Source organism: Chrysemys picta, chromosome 5 (genome assembly GCF_011386835.1).
Source record: "Chrysemys picta bellii isolate R12L10 chromosome 5, ASM1138683v2, whole genome shotgun sequence".
NCBI lineage: Eukaryota > Metazoa > Chordata > Testudines > Emydidae > Chrysemys > Chrysemys picta.
The window spans coordinates 133,560,262-133,585,427 of NC_088795.1; the positions used below are offsets into that span (position 1 = coordinate 133,560,262).

A 25,166-nucleotide genomic window follows, 5' to 3' on the forward strand; every position below is an offset into this window, starting at 1 on the left:
CAGGACTCTCTGTTGCTTTTTACAGATCCAGACTAACACGGCTACCCCTCTGATACTTGACACCATGCAAGGTGATTTCAAGTCTAGTGAGCTGCCAGTAAGGCCTAAGGGTATGTCTACACTGCCATTAAATACCCACAGCTGGCCCATGGAAGCTGACTCTGGCTTGGTCTAAGGGCTGTTTAATTGCAGTGTAGATGGTTGAACGACCACACCACAACCTGAATGTCTACACCACAATTAAACAGCCATAGCCTGAGCTCCATGCGCCTGAGTCAGCTGGCATGGGCCAGCTGTGTGTGTCTAATTACAGAATAGACCAACCCTGAAGGAATGAGGCTCTGGTGTGTGCTTAGTACTGCAAGCAGTAGAGGAATAGAACATATAGTATAGCCACCTCCGCCGAAGATGCAGATTACAGCTGAAGGAATCTGAAATAAAAACGAAACCTGGGCACCAAGCTGATATTTTCTCTGTGATTGAGTCTACCAGTCGAAGTACATCAATTATCAACTGAAATAACTGAAGGTGCACGGGACTGACAGCTGTACTGGGCCCCAAGCTCAGGGCATCCCCCAAAACATCTGTAACTGGGGTGAAAGGAAGCGGGTGGGGCCCCAGTGAACATGATGTACTGGGTCCTCAAATATCTCTTGTCTGGCACTAGGACATGGTTCTGGGGAAAGAGACAGCCAATGAGAGGGCAGCTCCAGCTGGGGAAGGTGCTCAGAATCTGCCCAAAAGGGAAGCTGGATGGCATTTAGAGAAAAAGGAGGTGAAAAGCAACTGTGCCTGGATGAAAAGGAGTTTGGCCGGAAGAAGACATGTTAGAGGAAGCTGGACTGTGACGAGCCGGTGCAAGGAGCCTGGCTGTGAGGGAAACAGAGTGTTTGGCTGGCAAGGTTGACCACTGGGACACTGACAGAGAAAATACAGTTTGGTGACCTGGGGAATGGGTGGCTCTCTGAGTGAGGAGCTGTCGTTCACAGGTGGAGATGTGCGGTCATCGCAGTGTCAAAGCAAAGGAGTATTGCTGTAGAGAGGTGAAACTGGGATGAAACTGGACTTTGCAGCCAGGTAGAGAAAGAGTAGATTCTCTGTTGGGGTGACACAGCATGTAGTTGGAAAAAAAATGTTTTATTGTGATCGTAATTTACAGTTTATTATTCTGCTAAGCAATTATTTGATGCTATTTTATACATTATTTATATGATGTTATTGTTCCTGCCAAATTTCTTGGTTTTATTTTATAAAGTTTAACATTTAAGGTTATTTCCATTATATTGGTTTGCCTCTGCCTCTCCTCTCAGTGGGGATAGCTTAGGCCACCGCAAAAACCTGCATTATTGTACTGGGGAAAAACTGTACAGCTGTGTGTTTCATACATTACATGAGAGGAAGGATGGTCCAGTGGTTAGTGTGCTCCCTTAGGAAGCACCAGTTCAATTCCCTGCTCCGCCAGAGATTTCCCATGAGATCCTGGGCTTGTTATTTAGTCTCTCTGTGCCCCATCTGTACAATGGGGATAACAGCACTTCTCTATCTCACAGTGGTGTGGCAAGGATAAATAATATTAAAAGATTGCAAAATGCTCAGATACTGTGGTCATGGGAGCCATACAAGTACTTAAAACAGACAGAGATGTCAGCTAAATGTAGGGTGACCACATAGCAATTGTGAAAAAATGGGACAGGGGGTGGGGGGAGTAATAGGTGCCTGTATAAGAAAAAATCCCCAGAAAACGGGACTGTCCCTTTAAAAACGGGACATCTGGTCACCTTAGCTAAATGGAAAGAAATAACATTTGACATTCCCTGTGATCCTCATTCTTACCGAAAGAGAAGAAAACATATGAAAAGGAGAGATATGTATTTGTCATTTTTGTGAGGGACTTTTGAAAACATGAGGAAAGATGTGTATTGGAAAGAAATATACCCACATATAAATACTAAACAGTGTCTACTGTAATCTACCTGAGTAAATAACAAAGGCTCTGCCTCTGCTATGGCAGATTAATTCCCCAAAGTACAGCCCCTAATTGGAAAGTATTCTGCATGTGTGATAACAATTATCAACAAATGGTGGCTCTGAGCTGCTACCATCTAAGAACAGGCAGGTCTGGAGCAGAGTTTATTGGGCATAATTTATTCCAGACCTTCAGTGAAATAATTTACGCTTTTGAGCCTTCCCATATGTGTAACTGTCTGATGACATAATCTTTTACATGTCATTCAGGTAAATCAGATATCCCAGTGCTATGTCTATCACACAGGGACATCATGTGAATGTGGTATTTCCTCTCTCAAGGTCTTTGTGGCTATATGTGAACAGACACGTGTCCTTTTCCTTAACACGTGGAACATGGCTAATATTTTTTGTTGTAATATGCAACAACATTCTAAAGCAAAGGAAATGTGTAATTTAGTACAAGGGTCTATATGCTGGGGACAATTTGTCCATGTAAGTGAATACTTAGTATCTTGGGGCTTCAGAGGGAAGGACTCTTTGGCAACTTTGATGGCAAAAACCAGAATCACACATCCATGGGATCAGAGCTCTTGTAAGGATGGAAAGCGTTCCATGTCTTCTCCCTTCTAAGCCTCTGTGGATATTTCAATTTAATTTTAGGGTTTCTTGTCTTCCCTGGAAACTTTTTGGGGGAAAAAGGGGTAGCTGTGCACATATGTCATATGAGGCATAATGTAACTGTCCTTTCTATTCTCATTACAGCATTCCTGTCTTCCTAACTGTGCCCCACCGCAAAGTTGCAATGAATGGGCTCTGTGCGATGAAATCACCTAGGCAGCTTTGGAAATCTTAGCCTACACATTTTACTTTAAACATCTTGAACCTTAATATTTTACTTTAAATACTCAACTGCTCTGTTCTCCCTCTCCACATCCTACTCCAATCTCTTTGCAACTGACTGCCTAAAATAAGTTAAGCCCTATTCTAGTGTTTTACTGTATTAGATCACCATGATTGAAAGAACAAATGGAGAGGACATAGTATATGCAACAACTGATCCATTACATATTGATCAAGTGACAGACATTGCTGGATTTTGTTCGTAGAAGTTAAATATAGGATATAAGAAATGGGTCCAAAATTCTATGTTTATGTATCTTATTTCCTGATTATGCATACTGGTATTTGGGTTAAACAATCTGAACTGTGTAATTTCATATGAAGCTTGATTTTTTCTTATATAAAGTTAAATGTGTAGACCCTGAGAAATTTTCCTGAAAATTTACAAGTGTTGGCACAAGAATTTACTCACCACCACTGCCATGATGATGATGATTAAAAAATAATGATCTCTCTCATATGTGTGAACACACACACAAGCACACCCTGTGCAAGTGAATGAATACAGTGTTATCAGTCTGGCATAGTTGCTCTGTTGACCTCTTCTATGTGCTATAAAGAAATAACTGGAAAGCCTGCTCTAGAATGGAGTCGGGAATGTGGCATATGGTGGATACCATGGTGATAAGAATCTTGTAAATAAATACAGTTTATCAGTATGAAAGTGAAAATGGTCTTAAAGCAGATTTCACTGAGCAAGGAAAATGTAAATATAATTATTTATATTACCTAGGAAGCTACCCTATACAAGCAGTTAGACATGTCAAATGTGCAAAAAACTGCAATATGCCTCATAACACTCACAGCTTGCTTCAGATTTTAGTGGCACCTTTTAGGTAGTTTTGCATTTTTAGCTTCAGAAGGATAGGACTTAGTGAGAATCTAGGCAGCAAGAAAGAATAGGACGAGAGTCTGAAACCCTGTGTGCATGTGAGCTGTCCTGGAAATGCAGTGAAACGTTTGGCTCCTTCCAGTCACAATCACAAACCAAAATTCCATATGTTACTCCATACTGGACATATATTTATGGCACATACCCTTTGCCTTCCAAGGCATATTTAATTTTAGAAAAACACATCACTAAAAGACATAGTTATCTTTTATATGGTTATATTTTGTAAATTGTGAAAATGATATTTTTTAAAACAATGGTTTGTAACAGAAGGGGCCAGCAATTCACACTAATGATCATAAACCCAAAATCTCGATTGGGTTAATAATGTTCTCGTAGTACAGTACTTTCTTTTGAACTGGCTTTTTCTTATGCAAAAAAAGATGAAGTTTAGCTGTTTTTACAGCTACTTTCCTTATTGAAGAAATCCCGTATTGTACAAAGTTTTACTCATGTGAGTACTCACGTAAGTAGTAATGCTGGCTTCCCCAGAACAGCAGGACTAGTTATGAGTAAGGATTTGCAGCAGTGAATAGCACTTGCACGCTAACGCCACCAAAAACGGGCTGTACTGTTTTAAAGGCTATTAGCACTATGAGTGCCACAGAAGAAATTTTAACTTGTTTTGTGCTGTGCGTTTTAATTGAAAATAAATGGTAAAACTTCTTCATTGGTGCATAAAATCTTAAGGTTACCTATCGAAAATGCAGTATTCATTTGTGGGTGGCAACTCAATGGGCTCGTAGTGTAGAAAAATATAATGGCATAAAAGAAAAGGTCTTAAATTGTACACACTGCATTTGTTACTAAGTGCGCATGGTCTTTTCAATACGGAAGTAAAATTTTCGCTGAAGTACCTTGTGGCAAGTTTGAAATACTAGCCTGGGGGCCCCAATGAGACATCATTCACTATCCTAGCTAGAACAAATCAAGCTTCTACATCCATGCCTCTAAACTCATTATTGACCCGAGGGGAAATGCTAGCCTTAAGCAAGTTTTAATAAGGACTCTGGTGGAGTAGTTTCTGTAGCACTAAATGAGATAATGAGAAACAAACCACTTATCTTCGATAGACACAGGACCCGTATATAACCCTAACGTCAGTTTTCTAAGGTTCTTGGGATTCTTTCCAGAGATGAAACCAAGATCCAAAAGAGCTTGCTCACTAATTTATTATGTAAAAGACAGGCTTAAATTGATCAATATTCTGGTTATCCTGTATGAGCATAATTTATTTTAATAACGTTTTGGTAAAGTAAAAATGTCCACGTAGTAAGCAAAACTCGATTGATAACTAAAGATTTTACTAAACCAGCATAAAGTGCAAATATCTAAAAATGGCTTTAAACATTAATATTCATAGTAACTTTCTGTAGTTTATTGAAAACAATTACAATATTTAGCACCATAATATGTAGGTGGTGCAAGCTACAGGCTAGACTGTCGTTTGAAGGTTTCTTGCAAAACGACTGGACGCTATCCACCATTGCTGTAGGTAAATAAAAATAAACCGATGAGCAGCTTGTGCTCTTTTGAGGTTAGGACTATAGCTCATAAATGATGGCTGAACTGCCTCTTGTCTATCATTAATTACCAAATGAAACCCTGTTAGGCAGAGGAAGGGGTTTGAAAATTAAACTGTGGTCTGGATACAGAGTGACAGAGAAAGAAGCCTTTGTCTGATAGTTATGATCATTAGTTTCCAGCCTAGACAGAGCGATCATAATTTTTCTGTGTGCTCATTTTCAGACTGGCATTAATTCATAGAGTGATGTTGTTCTTTATTTTTGCAAATTCCACAGGCAAGTAGTTAAGAATCATGAGATTCCGTGGGGTGAAATTGAGAAAAAAACCACACTTCTCTATGTTAATACTTTAGTGATACAGCTGAGGGAAACAATAATAAAAGCAAAGAAGAAGGTAGGTTAGATCCAGCAATTCTGTCAGCAGAAGAGGGACATAAGGGCAGGTTCTGATCTTTGTTATACTGCTGTAAATCCAGTGTTGTTCCATTCAAGGCATCCAAGTTAATCTGAACCTACTCTAGTCTAACTCAGATCAGGGTCTGTCCCATTGTGATAAGAACAGTCATTTTGATATAATTTTAATTTAATGTGCACCTTTTCACTTGGTTTAATCAAGCATTTTCTATAAACAGAGAAAATTAATAGACTAACATAAAACAAGGGAAAATATGTGCTGTGTGTGTTACAGTAAAATCATCACATATAAAGAAGCTAATATGTTGTGTTTGCAATTACTCAATTAATTTAATTCACATGAAAAGTTTCCAGCACTAGTCCTTTTTATGCAATCTCTTGACATTTTTTTTTTTTTTTTTTTTTACTGTGGCTGAGGAATCATTGTGTAGTTTATGATTCTGGGGTTACCAGCCATGTGTTTGGGGGGGCTGTTTTTGTTTTTAACTGGTTGGTCTAAAATCAGATAGTAGTGGGTGATTCCAATAAAAATGGAATTGAATCACGTTTCTATGTAACCAATAGCCTTATATAGATGAGATGTGGTGGGTGGAGGGGAAAGAACAAAATATTTCTAGTCTGAGTAGAGATTAAATGACAAGAAGACTGGAGTTGCCATCTACTGGAGTGTACAAAGAATGACAACTGACATGTTTAAAAATCCTATCGTGAAATAATTAGTCAAAATAAGTCCAAGTATTGCCACACAATTATATAAAAAAATAAAAAAATTAATAAAGGGTTATTATTCTTCAATGACAATTTTTCAGCAATACGGAATACATGAGGAGGCTGTACTAAAACCATCATATTTGCTTAACTTTTTTATCCATGTCTTATAAAACATTATTCTTAGTACTTCATAGCAGCACATGCCTGTTCCCCTATTCAAGCTTCACAAACATAAAAACACCAGAAGCTGTAATGAAAGCAGTGATCCACTCTTCAAATATGAATACCTAATCATTGTTATATTTTGTGGTTATTTTTTACCATTATTCTTTGACCTACAATAAGAGAACTTTATGAAATATTGTTAGCTAATGAAACATCTAAAGACAAATCAGCATTTTTTTTTACATGTGTGTTACTATTAAACACAGTTACTCAATATTCATCTGTGCAATTGTAATCATATGGCAAAAAAAGTTGTTCACTTCTCTATTCAAATAAGATCTATAGCAGAAATGATGTTTCTCAGATGACTCCTCTAACAGACAGCAGAACACACAAAAGCTCTTCAGTAAAAACACTTCCATAAACCACTAATATACCAAATCGTTCCCAAGACAAAACAGATCTTTCCCATGTAGAGCAGAACACCTGTAATCAGCAGTTCAGTAAGGAACGCAAGAAGTACAGAACAAGTGCTTCAGTTCACATGCTGGCTGTCTCAGAATTTCTGGTTAGCATATCTAAAAGAGGCACAAATGCTGCAGGGGAAATTACACCAAAATAGTAGGAGGCATGAGGTCCGTTACAGCTACAACCTAGCAATTTAATGTATTCAAAGGGACAGACACTAACAATCGGCAAGAGCACTGACACACTGCATCGCACCTCTCAAGAAAAAGACCGTGGCTGTAAGACACTTGCATTTCTTGGAATTTTTTTTAACAAGTTAATTTTTTCTTTAGCATTTAGTGAACATATTCATTAGTCTGTTATTAAATCCTTTATATTAAGTGACTGGACTGAAGTCTCTGACGTGAACTTTGTGATTATGATTAATGGAGCTCATACACAAAGGATTATTTCTCTGTAAAACGTCAAATTGTATAATCACTGGAATTAATCCCAAAGGGCCATAAAAAATGTTCTGAATAGTTCCAAGTCACATTTTTATCACATTTTTCCTTTGACTGGGAGGTGATCTATAATTGCAGCTTTAAGTCAAGCAAGTACTGCAAGCAAGTCATCAGACATGATGAAAAATGATGTATTTCTCCAACAGAGCCTAAAAGTAACCAATTTATTTTTTACCCCAGTTTGTAGGCAAAATGGCAAAAGCTGATCAATAAAGAACAGGGTTTTTTAAAGGGATACTGTCAATTTCTTTCATTCACCAAGTTTGGAACCAATCCGACAATTGACATCACTGGCAGTTTTGTCAGAATAAGGACTGAGAAAAAGATGGTAGGATTTGGCTTTTGGGATTTTATAAATCAAATAACCTTTTTTTTTTACTCTTCTGGATATACACACTATTTCTGTAAAAATAGAAATCTGGAATATGTGGAGACAGAGTAATTTAATAATTGTCCTAACAGGTTTTGACTAGATGAGTGAAGACCTAGTCAATCTATGAGTGGCAAATTTTGCCAGAATATGCGTATTTATTAGAGCAATCTGAAAATAAAGTGTGATTTTTAGTTTTGTATGAAAAATTTCTCCATTCTAATCCAAGTGGTTATGTCCTTACAAACAATCATTTTTGGTGATATTTAAGAACAATTTACTATTTTTCATTGAATCACGCAAAAGTTTAAAAAAACCCACCTAAGAGGTCCTTTAAAATGAGGACAAAAGGTAACATTTTCCAAAGTAACTAAGGTGCCTGAACCCTAATTGGATTTAAGCACTTCAGAAGCCTAAATCCCATTTTCAAAAAAATTATTTAGGAGCCTAAGACACTTTTGAAAATTTTACTGTGAAACCTGAAACTTGACCTGATGTTCAATAAGGAGTTAGTGGAGCAAGCAACGTAAAGGGTGATGGGGTTTTTGTCCCCATGTTGCTGAGGAGGTGACCTGATGCTTTTTACATCAGTTTCAGCTTTCACCAGGCTGATGTTGTCTAGATCAGGTATATTCCACTATAATTTTCCAAAAGACATTTGAAAATGCCAATGCCAGGTCACCACTGGAAAGCAATAGGCAGAGTCTCCTTGATAATGGCAGTTCATGGAACATGCTTTTTGTGGCTGGTGTTATGTGAGAAACCAGTGTCCGGAAGACATCTAGAAGGACACCTAGACGGCAACTACCCTGGTGATATTGGGACAAATGTCCTTCATTGGAGGCGATAACATACTGGCAGCAAGTTCTTCAAAGTGATTACAGTTGCCTGCTAGCCTGACTTCTGTCTGCTTGGATTCATCTTCAGCCAGCTCCTCGTCTATTTGCAGGTATTGGCCAATGGGACTGCTGTTAAAGTATGATGTGAAGGGTTAATAGAGTTGCATACTAGATACTCCTGCCATTTGAGTCCATGGAGTTTCAGAAATTCTTCCAGTGGCTGCATGAAGATAAGGAAAAGGCAAGGAGAGATGATTGAACCTTGTGTTACTCCACAAGTGCCCTCCGTTGGCACAGGATCAGGTGCCCATCACTACCTTCTGGCTACAGACCTTGAAGGAGGATTTAAATTGTGACAGAACATTTCCTTTCACCTCTTCAATATTTCTTAAGCAGAATAACAGTATCCTGCGATCAGCCTTTATTTTTTGTGATGGAGGAGGGGAAGAGGTTGTGGATGTAACTGATGGGAGAATATAGGAGGAAGAGATTGTCCAGGGTTTTCAGATACCCCACTTTGAATATGGAACAGGATTGGTGGTGTTATGCTAAATGCACAAATAGTGGAAAGGTTACTTGTCCATCTATCTGGTCTGGTGCATAGAAACCAAAGAAGTATGAATACCCAAAACAGTCTGTAATCGGCCCAGCAGCCCATTCTCATGTTCCAACAAGAGAGGAGGTCACCAGTACAGAGGATGCACTTGAGAAGCAATAGTGGCAGCGCTGAATTAGATAGAATCCCACCCTGGTTCCAAACTAGTATTCCCTCTCCTAATTTTTAATTTGTACTCAAAGGATCTGACCTCAGCGGGCTGTGACCTGCACACTGACAATCACAGGATTCACTTGTAGTGGATGAACATGTAATAAAATATGATTATACAGGAACGGCATCATATAAATTGGCCACCTCCAAAATGAGGTACTTTCGCAGATACTTCAGAAGCAAAAGCAAATATCAGCAACAGACCAGACAATAAATACCTCAGATAAAAGTAATGAGAACCCAGAATGAAAAATGTGCACACTAATCCCAATTCTTCGTCAGCTACATAAAAGCTAGACATAGGGCAAGTTGAGATGGTTCGGATTTGCACTCAAACCAACAAGAATATGGAAACTGCACACCTTCTAAGTTTTCCCTGTTGAGCTACGACTCCCATACTGACATAGTGTTGTCCTTTCCCCTTCAAATAATTATTGTCCTTCTTCAAGGTAACAAGGGTAATAACAACAACAAACAACAACAAAAGAAAAATGTAAATCCCAGTAATAACACCCAAAGCTACATATAAAATTATATTGTAAACCAGCCTTAATGTTATAAAACCATACCCAAAAAAACAAAACAAAAAAGTCAAAAGAAAACTCCAAATGTTGAGAACTGAGCTTGTTTCAGGTACGTATCCAATAGTCTGCCTGCTCATTGAATCCTGCAGGGGTCTTCACCAGGACCCACGGACCACCATCCCTATGCAACAAATCCTGTTACAGATCTTCCATTTGACAAACCCTAATTACCTTTCCTGGAGTTATTTTCTTGGGGGCAGAAATGGCCTTCTAACTCTCTCTGGTATTTTTGAAAGATGATATCTTTAACATGTTTTGGTAGCATATCTCCTCCAATGCTCAATAAGCCTGTGAGAACAAGTGAACATGGCTTCAGCTGACCTACCTCAGCACACAGGCTAGGCTCAGCTAATATAACAATCTGCAGAAATACCACGTGGCAAATCTTTCCATACGGCATGAAACAAATGTCATGGGCAACTTCAAATAACTTTATGCTGGCCCCAAAAATGTTCGCATGAAGCATCCCAGTTTTGTGTATTATTAGTCTTGAACCACAGCACAAAGGCCTCAGTCAGAATTGGGGCCCAATTATAATATATGGAGATATACTTATCTCATAGAACTGGAAGGGACCTTGAAAGGTCATTGAGTCCAATCCCCTGCCTTCACTAGCGGGACCAAGTACTGATTTTGCCCCAGATTCCTAAGTGGCCCCCTCAAGAATTGAACTCACAACCCTAGGTTTAGCAGGCCAATGCTCAAACCACTGAGCTATCCCTCCCCCAATTATGCTAGGCGCTGTATCAAAACAGAAACAAAGGAAACAGTACATGTCCTGAAGAGACTACGATCTACAAAAAGACAAGACATATGAAGAGGGGAGGACAGGCATACGACATACACAAAGAATGAGCAGGATGATGATGGGGCATGCATGATTACTTTTATAATTTTTTTTTAAACTATCCTCAAATGCTCCTTCACTAAGCCATTGTTATTATATATAAACGGTGCCCGTCTGCCATTCTAGCTATACTTCTGTCCTCAGATGGCATATTCCCAATGACAAATTGGTTTCCTTAATCACTTTTTGTCCTTTATTTTCCTACTCCCCAGGTGGATCCCATCCCCAATTTAGGGCCTTGGAAAGACGGTGGGGTTTGTAGCCAATCTGAAGAATCTCTCATGAACTGGCAATTAAGCAGCATAGACTATGATGTGAGCTGCTGAAGTATCATGCTGGGAATCTCCTGGGAGTTGTTTCTCTGTCCCCACTGTCCTGACCCCACGTGGCTAGGAGAAGAGGAGCTGCTTGGGCCAATGCACAGTGGGAGATGGATCCCCGGTCACTGGGTCTGGAGTGGCAGATACACACTACAAACTCAAAAAGGGGCACATATCAAGTGTTTCTAGTTTCACACCAATTATTTCCCACATACCTAGGATTTACCATTGTCATAGGATCACATTATTTGGAACTTCACTGACATAATCGTGTAAAATGATTATTATTTTTCCACAGTGTGTAGTGTGGAATATATAGATGCACTCAGATATAACATGCAGACTGAATTTATACACATAAAGACATTGTTCATAGACAACAATCTCTAAATAATGTTAAAAGATCTACAGTACATTTTGAGCTATTGGGCATTTCACAGATACTGACCACTGATTTTGATTCAGAAGCTCTAACTAATACAAGCTTCAGAGTAGCAGCCGTGTTAGTCTGTATCCGCAAAAAGAACAGGAATACTTGTGGCAACTTAGAGACTAACAAATTTATTAGAGCATAAGCTTTCGTGGACTACAGCCCACTTCTTTGGATGCATATATGCATGGGAACAAGAGCGGAGTACATATATGCATCTGAAGAAGTGGGCTGTAGTCCACGAAAGCTTATGCTCTAATAAATTTGTTAGTCTCTAAGGTGCCACAAGTACTCCTGTTCTTTTTGCTAATACAAGCTTGGCTCCGTACCAAATCTGAAAAAGAAATCAAGCACTCTCTTGCCAGATTATAAGTATTTGCACTACAAAAAGAGTACAAAGTGAGCCAAGTGTTCTTTAAAAATGGTTCTTTAGAATTCTTAACAGACACAAAAAGGCCCAATGTCCTGAAAAAAACAGGTTTTCCCTTGTGTCACTTTCCTTTAGAGAGGACAATGCAGTTTTACTATGAAGCCTTGCACTAATTTTGCACAAAATATGGAATGGGTCCTAATAAACTCTATGATATTCATCCTATAGCAGAGACTACCAAAATTAAAGACTCAGAATTGCATCAGTGAGTAGAAACACTCACTAGTTAGGAACGCTAAGTATAGTAGATGCCCCTGAGACCAAGGTCAACTTCTCAAGTGACTTTGCATCTGTTTATAGAATTCACTATACGTTTCAAATCATTTTTTTAAGACAATAAGAATCAAAGCTTTTTACTGATCACTATCATGTCTTTTTTTGCAAGGTCCTTAGCATAGGAAAGTGAAAACATAAAAAAAATTTGAAGAGGCGTGATCCAAAGCTTCGCATTGACTTCAATTGACTTTAAATTAGGCTGTTAAAGAACAAAGATAGCTTTCTTAAAAATATATATATATATATATATCCCTACACACACACACTACATTGTTCAGTAATGTCTATTAATTATTGGCAATAATTTAAAGAAAGGTCAGATTGTACACTTGTCAGGACAGGGACCATCTTTGTGTTATGTGTTTTTACAGTGCCCAACACCATGGAATTTTGTAATTTTCCTCCTTTCAGCCTCTGTATATTGTCAGAGCAGAAGGATGGTAGCATAAAAATATTGCCCTTCTAAACAGCCAAAATATGCAAAAAGGCACAGATATCTGGGCATGATTTGGTCTGCCAAAGATCTGTTTGTATGTTTTCTGTTGGGGTTGTGAGATATTGATCATCATCTATCCCAATGACTATCTAGGCCAGTCTGTATTGTTTAGAGACTGTAGGATTTCTAGGAGTTCAGAGACCATTTCAGACTATAAAACATTCCATAAAATTATCTGGAAACATATTGCTTAACTGTAATGCCTTACTCACTCACTTGCAATAATTCCTGTTCTGACTGAAGAAAGCACAACTAGAGACTTTATTCCAAGGCTGGTTTGTTCATTGGCTCAGGTAGAAAAACCTTGCACCAACCTAGCCTATTTATGCTAATGTTCTCGGTGCCAAAACATCGGATGCCTTGAAATTAATTTAGTCTCAAATTCCGTAACTAATGGGGGCAGTGCATACTCCATAGCAATGGTATAGTGGGAACTATACTATATTCCTGCAAGAAGGTATGAGAAAACAAATATCGACACTGGGTGAGATTTGTTTTTGTTTTGATTTTCTGATTGTTCATGAGAAATATATTTGGAAAGGAGCAAAAGAAGTGACTTGAGAAGGACTGTTTTCCTAATACTATGGAGAACAGATTTGTGCCTAATGCACTGTGAAGATTTTCCAAGAACAGTTTATCCATTTGTAAAATGATTCCCCGGTAAGGCTGCCAGGAACAGCTTTTAATTTTCCCCCAAGTTTCTGAAAACTTATTTAAGAACTTTCTTTCTATGAATTCCTGCACCTTACTAGTCTGAGTAGTGTTTTTTGGCAGAGAGGCTTTGTCTTCACTGCAAAAAAGATGAGTTTTTGACATCAAGACAGCTATCTCAATGTAAAATCCCAGTTGAGACAAGGCACAGGTATTTTTTCCTTTAAGCTAGCTAGTCAAATTTAAACCCCTGGTGGGAGGGTAAAGGGTTGATTTTGACTTGCTACTTCAAGGTAAAAATTACCTGTGCCTTGTCTCAACAAGGATTTTACATTGCAATCACTATGTCAAATTAGCTATCTCAATGTAGAAATGTGTCTCTTTCCAATGAAACATAACCTTAGGTTTTCTCTATGCCGGGAAAATGAGTTGGGTTACAAGATGTATCAATTAACACACTTCAATTAATATGTTTTAAAGACCATTTAGTATGTAGTATCGGCAAAGAGAGTTATATTTTGAAATGTGTTACCTAGTCATGATTAACAATAAGTGGAAACGATGACCCTGGGATATGTCTAGGCTGGTGTGTGGTCCCATTTTAACACCAGTTCACTGGAAATCAATTAACTCTAGTTAAGTAACAGCTCCAGAAATGCTTTGGAAGGTCTTGCAATAAATGTTTGTGGCGTGTCTAGATTAGCATTTCTGAAGGCGTTAGTTAACTAGATTTAACTGAAATGCAGTTAACTCGAGTTACAACATGAGCAAAATTCTAGTCTAGACGTACGTGAACTAGGAGTTGTTTACAACCAGCTTAATTGTTTATAGCACAACTATCTGTGCCTAACTATGTGTTATGTGGTCTTTAACAATGTGTGTATTCATTAAAACTTGTTAGTTAACTCAACTCATTTTTCTCAGTGTAGACAAAAGTTGACTTCAGGACGTTCACAACCAACATGATTGGTTACAGATTTCCATTGTGCAGCCAGATAGCCATGCTGCAATTTCACAGATACTCAGGGAAAGAGTTGGTAACTCTTTAGCTTATGGGAATTTTACACTAGTAATAAGTGGACACGAGAGACATTGTCTCACTATTGATATATTTTCTTTTAAAGATACACTGACAATTTTGTATGACTCCATAACTGACTTTACAGAGGTTCACATGGGTAACTGTTATGGCTGGTGATGGCAACCAAGAATCTGCATGAAGAGATAAAAGTGTATTTATCACATTGTCAAAATAAATAGGCTGATTTACATAAAATATCTATTTCTTAAAGATCGTAACACATCCAATGTGTCTATTCTGTACTGATAGTAAGGCAGCAGAGATAGCTATCTTTTACTTATTACTTCAACACCTTGAATGGCCAGAGTCATTTTGATTCAAAAAACTTGTATATTGCAATGTTTGTGTGGCCACTAAAAATACCATTTTACATAGCTCATCCACTCCTTATCAACTGATATTCTGAATCCTATTTGGGAGGGACAGTGAGCCGAATGCCAGGAGTGTCCAAGATGTAAATATCAGAGCAATAACAGATTTAATTTGCTACCCTTGAAGTCATGTCTTTTCTTTTCCTTTTCTTTCTTTAAATGTTTCCTTTATAAAAATGCCACAGTTCACTGCACTTGAAAATTAAAGACTACAGTGTAAAGATCAAGGTTTGAGTTTGTCCATTCCTAGCCACAAAGGGAAATTAAAATCACCAATCAAATTCCCATTCCTTATTACACTGATAGAAATAACTTAGAAAATACCAAAAGCAAGAAGTACATTCTTGGTATTTTTGGTGCATGGCATAAACAAGATTATACACTCTGCTTAATGGGATCTTGCACATTTTTGAGATTACATATTTGATTGTTAAGAAAATAAAGAGTATACATACACTTAGAGATTATGAGCCAAATTTTGCATTTATTTACACTGGTGGAACTCTACTGAAGTCATAGATTCATATTTTTCAAGTCTAGAAGGGACCACTGTGATCATCTAGTCTGATTTCCTGTATAACACAGGGCATAGATCAGTATAGTGAAGTACAGATTTGGACCTAATAAATGTTTGGGCATAAATGATAATTATAGCATACAATACCAGAAATTAATAAATATGAAGTATGATTGAAACTAGTTAATGTGCTAACTTGTTAAATATACAAATAACATTAACATGAAGACAATATCAAATGGAAGTAGACTAAACAAATTAAAGAAAGATGACTTTACCACTTACTTTTACATCGCGAACAATTTTGCGAATCATTGCACTGGAATACCAGCAAATTTCATTTGTGTGATGATTTCAATATGTAGTTTGAGGGGTGAAAACATTATCTACTATCAGCTAAACTTTTTCTAAAGCTGTATATTTATCTTCTGCAACCTACTTTGCATTGATTTGATCAGTCTCCTTTAAATACATATATACTTAATTTATACTTCTGAAAACAACTTATAATAGCTGCATTTTATACAACTAATTGAAGTCTTTTAATTTATACAAATTTGCCATAGGGCTTTAAACTGTAGAAAATGTGTAAACTTAACAAGTTGGCAGTGATAACAGCTTTGACAGAGGAAATTAAGTCATCCGAAGAACAATTAGGTTGAAAGCAGATTTCTGTTTTTATTGCAGTAAAAGGTACATTTTAAAATGTTTAGCCACTCTCTGATAGACAAGTTTACCAAAGACATTGTAGAACCAAGACACATTCACCCAATTGTATTTTTGTTCGAACCCATATTCCATGCTTCTTGGATTTAGTCAACCCATTGCTTCAATGGCTGTAGCTAGACATATTGAGCTCTGCCATTCTTAGAATGACCTGGTTTCTTTGTACAAAAGCCTTTTAGAGATAGGGGCACATTCTCTCCTGCAACAGAGCTTTGCTCAGTGCACCCTAATTCTGGCCCCCTAATTCTAAGAGCCAGCCTTCACTTTGACACTACTTACATCAGCGGCAGTAAGATCTAATTTATGCCACTGGCATCGGATCCTTAATAGATCCTATGCCCATGCAAGATGGGTGGATTGGAGCAGGGAAGCACCTTTCCCCCAAATCTCTCTTCCTCCTACACCAGTGGAGAAGGGGCCATATTTCGAAAATGAATGCCCAGTAGAGTGCTCACCAATGCCAGAAGAATTTTTTTTCTGACGATTTGCAGCTGCCTTTATGCCATTTAAGTGGTTGGTATCATCATTATAAATATAGGACCTGCCAACCTCTCTTGAAGGGATAAGGGAATTCTGTGAAGTTCCCTTTGCAGAGTTGCCCCTGACCTGTTCAGTGGCAGAGAGTGTTAAGCTCCTCCTGGGATCCCAGTCCTAAAACGTTGCGGGTTTTGTGCGGTCTCCATACAGGCCCAATGCTTCAGCCTCTGCTACTGACTTCATCAAATACTCAGAACTGGAATCCTGAATATGCCCTGGCATGGACATGAATTTACAGCCTCCCTTTCCTTGTCTGCTTCCCTTAGTCTCTCCCCATCAGGGTCGGCGCAACCCATTAGGCGACCCAGGCGGTCGCCTAGGGCGCTGCGATTTGGGGGGCGGCGACCGCAGCGGTATTTCCGCGGTGGGACCTTCCGCCACCTCTGTGGGGGGGTGTCATTTCGGGGCGCTGCGGAAAAGCTAGCGGCGCTCCTGCTCCCCATGTTCTTTCATCACTTTCCCCAATGTTTTTGTGTACTGGGAAAGAGAAGCCAATATGCACTGCTACTACGGGACAGGAACAGGCTGTAGTTGCCACTGCAGGACTTCCTGAGCTGTGAATAAGGAACACGAGTGGGAGGAGGAACACGGTCAATTTTCCATCCAGGCGAGAAATCTAAATGCTACAAAAGTTTCAGATTTTGGTATGTGCCCAACCACTCTTATTGGAAAATAATGGATATGTACAGTAGAAGGGCATAAATACATTGAATTAGAAGGATAAAGAATTCTTGATTCCCAGTTCTGAGACTGCAATCCAAGAATTTTAAGCTATTTTCAAATGATGTTTTGCACAAATATGTTTGAAATTATTCTCTCACATATTCATGTTTGAATTCCTGAACATATTTTTGGCATTAAGTTTTCTGTGACTTCCCTTGGAAGAGAACTTCTTCTGTATCAAATTACTGTGTTCCTTGAGCTGTACCAGTACATGCTCAACGCAGCCAATCATAATCAAATACATTTAGTAGAACCCGGATCTTGTATTGATTTATCAAAAACCTGAAAAACTGTTTTGGTCAATATTGTAGCCAAACTCAAAGCTAATCTAACTTTACACACCCACCTAATAATCAATGGTGACTTAAATAAGAGAACAGCACTTTTGCATGAAATGTGTTTTCATGTCAAACTTCCTTAAAGGGACACACTGAACCCCGAGTTGTCAGTTCCAATAGCATTTGTCAGCAGATTCATTTCTGATGGCATTTCATAATGGAAAAGGATGGCCAATATCTCCCTGACAATAGTATTGCATATTTCTCGGTCTAAAGATTACAGAGATAGCTTATCAACAGTGTTTTTTTCTATACATAATGATGAATGAAAATTAGTATGCAATGATTTGTTGGTCCATGGAACAAAGGGCAGCACAATTGGGAAAACGTAATCTAATCGGGTTCCAAATCCCCTCTCTCCCCACGACACACACACTAAAGGGACAACCTGCATGTTGATCTCATTCAGAAAGCACAGCATTCTTTATGCTGCATGAATAATAGTTCTGTGTGCCGTAGCATACACTGCAAAAAAAAAAAAAAAAAAAACCCATTAGGAAAAGCATATGCTGACCACATTAAAAATATGCAGGATGGTAAAAGACCAAATGTAATTAAAACGGATGAGTCCAGACATTAGAATTTGCAGAGCTCTTAGTGCCTTTCTGTGAGAAAGATCGCACAGAATTCCCAAACATGCACTGGTGAGAGGGTATCCGAATAAAAACATTCCCAACAAATGACTATAAAATGCAAACGTTTGTCTTGGGAGAAAAAAAAAAGAGAGAGAAAAAAAATCAAAAAATCACATTTTATATACTCATTCTCAAAACAAGAAACAAATACCCCCCCTCCCCATCTAATCCCTATGTGCCTTATGAATTCAGTCGAGTTTAAACAAAAGGGGTGGGGGGGAAGAAAGAAAAAAATCTAATTCTATAGCTTCCTACTTAGAAATGCCGGGCTCCTGCTGATGATTTTTGTGTGTGTGTGTTTGAGAAATGGAGAGATAGGCTTAAAGCATTTTCCATTTCATCAAAGAACATATATTACTTTACTGGCTCACTAAAATGTTGGTTTTATGCCCACCCCTTTTCAATCTGCCCATGTCTGAGATGCACAGTGCAGGCGTACAATCATGAGCAGCTTACGACACTCAGTGAGCACTAGGTGCCTCTGCATGCTTTAGCAACATACTGCTCAGCTGAAGGGAAGGGATTCTTGCTGTCTCTCTCTCTGCTCTAAGCATCACCTAACAAGCAAAGCGAACAAAGAATGGGAAATAAAGCTATCCTTAGCCGGTCAGTGAGTGAATTGTAATCTGTCTCTGTGGAGTAAAGGTTGTGCCGGTCAATGATCGTTTCAAATGATGGACATTAAAGAGATTGTCAAATCCTGTGGAGTCGTTAGTAAAGAGTTTGGAGTTTTTTTCACAACGTCACAGTATTAACTGCAGAGAAAAGGACACAGAGAGAGAGAGAAAGAGAAGATCAAGCTCATGCACATAGTTCTGAAACTTGCAGGTCCTAGAAGTCAGCTAAAAAGCTAGCTGGACATCCCTTTAGCTCTTTGAGCAGAAGCAAAATAAGACATTGTGAGCCTGCCAGCATTGCACAAAATTGAAAGGGACTGAATTTGTAGCACAGAGGGGTCTTTTTTAGTTCTGCATATAATTAGTCCAAACACAAAGGAAGCAACTGAATGGAGGTTGTCACTCTCTGGAAAAGGGTGGGTAAGACACTTTTTAATTAAATTCTTTCATGAAGAAAGATTTTTTTTTCTTTGCTGCAGCATCTAACATGAACAAAATCAACATCCTTTTACCTGTGAATGTCTGTGAACTTTAATGCTGCACAGCTCCTGCATGCTGTAAAGTGAAATATTTGCCTCTGTGTCTTTTTTTTTTGCCCTGAAATAAAATATGATGTAGAATTTGAAAAGATTTCAATGGACATTCTCAAGCATATTTGGAAATATTCTTGCTAATGGATTTCCTTCTTATTGGTCTCTGTTTAAACTGGTTGCTGTGGAAGCCCCCAGGGTTGATACTGTGTACACTGGGTGTCTTTTTAAAAATGCTTCCAGCCGTGAATAGTGGGTGTCCACAGCTATGTCGGTGTGAGGGCAGGCTTTTGTACTGTGAGTCATTGAATCTTACAGAGATGCCTCGCAACCTGTCGGGCATGATGGGCTTGTCTCTGCGGTACAACAGCCTTTCAGAGCTGCATGATGGACAGTTCACAGGGTTAATGCAGCTCACGTGGCTCTATCTGGATCACAATCACATTTGCTCAGTGGAGGAGAATGCCTTTCAAAAATTGCGGAGAGTTAAAGAACTCACTCTGAGTTCCAACAAAATCACTCAACTGCCCAATACTACTTTCCGACCTATGCCAAACTTGCGTAGTGTGGATTTATCATATAATAACCTGCAGTCTTTGGAACCAGATCTGTTTCATGGGCTGAGAAAACTAACAACTTTGCACATGCGGTCAAACGCCATCAAGTTTGTGCCAGTGAGAATTTTTCAGGACTGTCGCAGCCTGAAGTTTCTAGACATAGGATACAATCAGTTGAAAAGCCTGGCTCGAAACTCGTTTGCAGGCTTGTTTAAACTCACTGAACTGCACCTCGAGCACAATGATTTGGTGAAGGTGAATTTAGCCCATTTTCCAAGGCTCCTTTCACTGCATTCTCTCTGCCTACGAAGGAATAAAGTCACTATTGTCGTCAATTCCTTGGACTGGATATGGAAATTGGAAAAAATGGATCTCTCTGGCAATGAGATTGAATACATTGAACCTCATGTTTTCGAAAGTGTACCTCACCTCCAATCACTGCAGCTGGATTCCAACCAGCTAACCTACATTGATCCAAGAATCCTCAACTCCTGGAAATCTCTCACTAGCATCAGCCTCTCTGCAAACATCTGGGATTGCAGCCGTAACGTTTGCGCCTTGGCCTCCTGGCTAAGTAACTTTAAGGGTCGCTATGACAGCAATCTGCTCTGTGCCACCCCTGAATATGCACAGGGGGAGGATGTTTTAGATGCCGTGTATGCTTTTCACTTATGCGAAGATGCAGAAGACCCCACAAGTGTTAACATGCTATCAGCAGTAACCAACAACAGCGACCAAATGTTCACTTATAGCCCTGCCACAATAATATATGATGTGCAGGATACTGACGGAGAAAGAACAACAAATGCCATAACCGTAACTATCCCCAATGAAAACACTGAGAATGCTGTTCAGATTCACAAGGTGGTGACAGGGACCATGGCACTGATTTTCTCTTTCCTCATAGTGGTTTTAGTGTTGTATGTCTCCTGGAAGTGTTTTCCAGCCAGCCTAAGGCAACTGAGACAGTGCTTTGTGACACAGCGCAGAAAGCAGAAGCAGAAACAAACCATGCATCAAATGGCTGCCATGTCAGCCCAGGAGTATTACGTTGATTACAAACCCAACCACATTGAAGGAGCCCTGGTGATCATTAATGAATATGGATCTTGTTCCTGTCACCAGCAGCCAGCAAGGGAATGTGAGGTGTGATTTTCTGTGGGAATTTAAACAGTGTGCAACCAAATAACAATGGGCAGACAGTTGGATGGGGGTTTACTGTGCTTTTCTGATGATTTTTGATGCACTTCTTTGCTGAAATTGTAAGAGGATCTGTCTAAAAGACTTGATATGTTAGCTTTATTGTGTCTTAAAATCTTCAGGACAGTCAGTCCTAACATTTCATATGATAATATTCCCTTTGAAGATCTGACAATATTCAGGAATCCGAGAGTGTAAAAAGGTACCAATTATTGATTGATTTTTTTTGTAAACTACAAAAATGTTTAAAATAAAAAAAATAGCATTTACAGTTTTTACAGACTGGTGTATACTACATGAATTGTTACCTGTATGCAAAATACAACAGTTTAACCTCTTTTCTCTTCACATACAAGTGTTGAAATGAAAATCTAGCAGTGAGGAAGCCACATAAAATTGAAAAATTAAAATTTAGCAGATGGCTTCACAGTGTAATTATTACACATCCACACACACCATGTTACTGATGATAAAAAAAAAGCATGGCATAGCAAATATATTTTTGTTAATATGCTACCTGTAACAGTATATCACTAAAAGAAGGAGCTGAGTCATCTTGGAAAGGCTAAAGTTCTAACCTGTCACTAGGGAATATTTCTGAAGATTTTTCAAGACAGCTGACTTCTAAGTTGTACTAAGAGCCACAAAGATGCAGCATATCCCATCAGTACATTCTGTATTGGAATTAATCACATTGCAAAGTCTGATTAAAAAAAATAGACAGCCTACAAAATGCTACTTCGTCTTTCCCTTTTAAAAAAAAAAAAAACCCACCTTATTTTAAAGGGCTTATTTAAAATCTACTAGCATGTCCCCCTTTCATGCTCTTATGCCGTATGCTAAAAGCAGAGAAACCACTGATCTGTGCAATGTAGAGTAATGATGAAAGGACTAAGGAGGCAGCAATCCAATTTTCAGTAGTGAAAGCTATGTGTGTTGCAAAAGTAGAACCTTGGGTGTAACACTGCAGGCCCATTAGGCATAGGGTGATTAGAGCATACTTATGGTTACTATAGTTAACCGCTATAAAACCCTGTCTTGGGAATGCCTAGCTTGCCAGTCACTTTAATCACAAGACAACCTTAACAGCCCACCCTTCTAAAAATATCTGCAGAGGTAGAAAGTATAGGATCCTACCTTACTAAGTATTGACACAGGGATTGGTGATTATATCAACAGTGCTTTGTTAATACAGAGCCATGCAGCTGTTTCATTTTATTGCCCTTCTTTAAATGCTTGCTTTTCCTGTATTTTGGATTTTTCTCTCCAATATGTGACCAACCTACTGATTGCTTTTCTGAACCACTCCACACATGTCAATGAAAACGAGGGTGTTGCATTTTTATATCATCAGGCAATGCACCTTTTCAAACCTTCTTCATACAGCATACCATTCTAATAAAATATGACAGATAAAGGATTTTGTAAAATGTATACACTTTGTACTTATTTCTTCATGCCAGGGCTAGCAACAATGGAAGAAAGTGCCAAAAAATTGACATTTTTAATGTTAACTTAGATGTACCATTTTTTTAAAAAATGCCTATAACACTAAGACAGGGTTTATAAAATACAGATCATGAAAGGATCAAACCAAGGGTTTTTTTTTCTGCATAGACCCTTAGTAGGCAATAATGTTTAATTATATAAAAAGGAATATTTTATAAATTATTTCTAAATGTCAAATGAGCACATCCTTCGAAGAGCCAAAGCTTATTCTTCATCTCTTTAGCAACTTTCACTCTGATTTATATTAATTAAATATGAAGTATTCCTGCACTGTAATCAGATTATTTTATATAGTAAAACTACAGTATCATAAATGAAAGCCAAGATAATCCACATCGGTAGAGGATCTTTTTTTTTTTTTTTCATGATTGCAAATTTTAAAATCAAAAATTAATGATTTTGGTTTTAAGCCACTTACAATTTCCCTGCTGTCTTGAAATTTGCTCAGACTATTATAGCTAGGATGGTATTTAACCATGTAAGCAATAGTGCATTTCTCTTTATGTTCCACTTCAAATCTGCAAGGATCTAATCCTTCAGCCACTGAAGTCAATGGCAAAACTCCCATTGACTTCACTGGAAGAAGATAAGGCCCTAAATGAGCAGTGATGGAACCAACAGCAAGACAGCCCCTTGTTTGATTCAGTGTCTGCTGAGTTTTTTAAGACAAAATACCTTACACAATGCTAATTTAGGGCCATATTTTCCAGTCTTTGCTCATGAAAATCTCCACTGAGTGCAAATGGGGGTTTTGCCTGAGGCAGGTCTGCAGAATTTGGCTCACTAACTTTAATTACAAGCACTATGGTATGCCCCTCAAATCAAAATGTAACATTAATGTCATCTTGCAAACTGATTGGTTTAAGTTGGTTTGACAGAAGGCTTCCAAGACCACCCCAAGACAGTTAAAGTTCTACATATGTGAAAAACATTGAACTGCATTTATTTCTTCAGTAACTCCTGTTGCTATAAGAAACAGTGCCGGTGTATTCATTTTTCCTCAGAGTTCATGTACATATAAGATGTCTTGGTGCATGTAAATTTGCTGCAAGACTGATGCAAACATACTAGCTTTCTTCATATTTTTAGCATACGGGTGGGGTGCGTTTTACACGCAAGTCATTGCAAACATCTACAGATTATTCATGCTGTTTATCAGTGTTAGCGATTTCAAACGAGGTTTTGTGAGACTTGAACAATTCAGCCTTGGTGATTTATTCACCTCTGTGCTTCATGCATCTTGCATTGACACCTTAAGCAAACTAAAAGAGATAATCTGATTTTTAAAAGTGCAGTACTTTTCACAATGAGGGCTAATCTCATTACTTCCTCTTACCATTTCTCTAAAAGGAGAGTAGTTTACCACCAATGACTTGCTATCCATTGCTGATAGATGAACCCTCCACACATAGGATAACAGATATTCAACTTCAGAGATGATATTTTTCAAATAATCACAAACAATCTTTTTTCTAAACAGACGAGTGACAGCCACAACATCACAAGACAAACTTCTGCTTCTTCAGGTCTCCAAAGGACACCTGTACATATCTCTTGGGGGTCCTGAGCAGTCACTGTGGCCCCTTGTCATTTAAGTTAAGCTATATGACTATAAACCACGATACTCTAAAGGCTGCCCAAATCTGTTCTGAAAGTTAATGTGAGAAATAAATGAATATTCCAAATGCAAAGGGGAAGCATTTATTGTGTTACAATCCAACTAATCAAAATGCAGTGATATCCATTCCACTTTCAGGCAGCTTACGTGGGTATATTTGAACATCACTACCTTTGTAGTGTACGTGGAGCAATAGGAGAAAGCACTTGCTGATTATTCCTGTCAGATTTGATATTCAACTAACTATCCACAGAAATGTCAGTGTTTCTGTTTTGATCCCCTTATCAGAGATTTATAGTATGGCTACAAAAATATGCTTCTGGGTGAAATGTGACACAGTTTCTCGCCCAAGAGTTTCTAGGGGAAGGTCAGAGGGTAAAACTATTTTAAATACATCCCCTTATTATGTTCCACTAGAAAGAAAATCTCCCTTTTTTAACTAGGCAATTAGCTCAAGCTGTTCCTTTCAGTGTTTTCACACACAAGACAAGGCAAGGAAACTATCTTTCATGAGGATTGTTAATACTCAGTCAGTGTTATGTATCCCTAATAGACAATCTTTTGCTACTAACATCAATACGCAGTCACAGTGTACCCAATAACGGTTCTGAAGGAAATGTTAGTGTATATGCTCTGAATACATATGAG

At 38.4% G+C, this 25,166-nt stretch overlaps 2 protein-coding genes across 8 annotated transcripts in view; one reads left to right on the plus strand and one right to left on the minus strand.

Annotated features, from left to right (window-relative positions):
- CTNNA2 (catenin alpha 2) overlaps positions 1 to 25,166 on the minus strand; it is a 766,120-nt gene that overhangs the window by 197,240 nt on the left and 543,714 nt on the right. The gene's annotated exons all lie outside the window — the stretch shown is intronic.
- Positions 18,899 to 22,124, plus strand: LRRTM1 (leucine rich repeat transmembrane neuronal 1). Its single transcript, XM_005303706.3, has one exon. It carries the CDS (start codon positions 19,778 to 19,780, stop codon positions 21,341 to 21,343), a length of 1,566 nt encoding a protein of 521 aa, XP_005303763.1. The 5' UTR covers positions 18,899 to 19,777; the 3' UTR covers positions 21,344 to 22,124.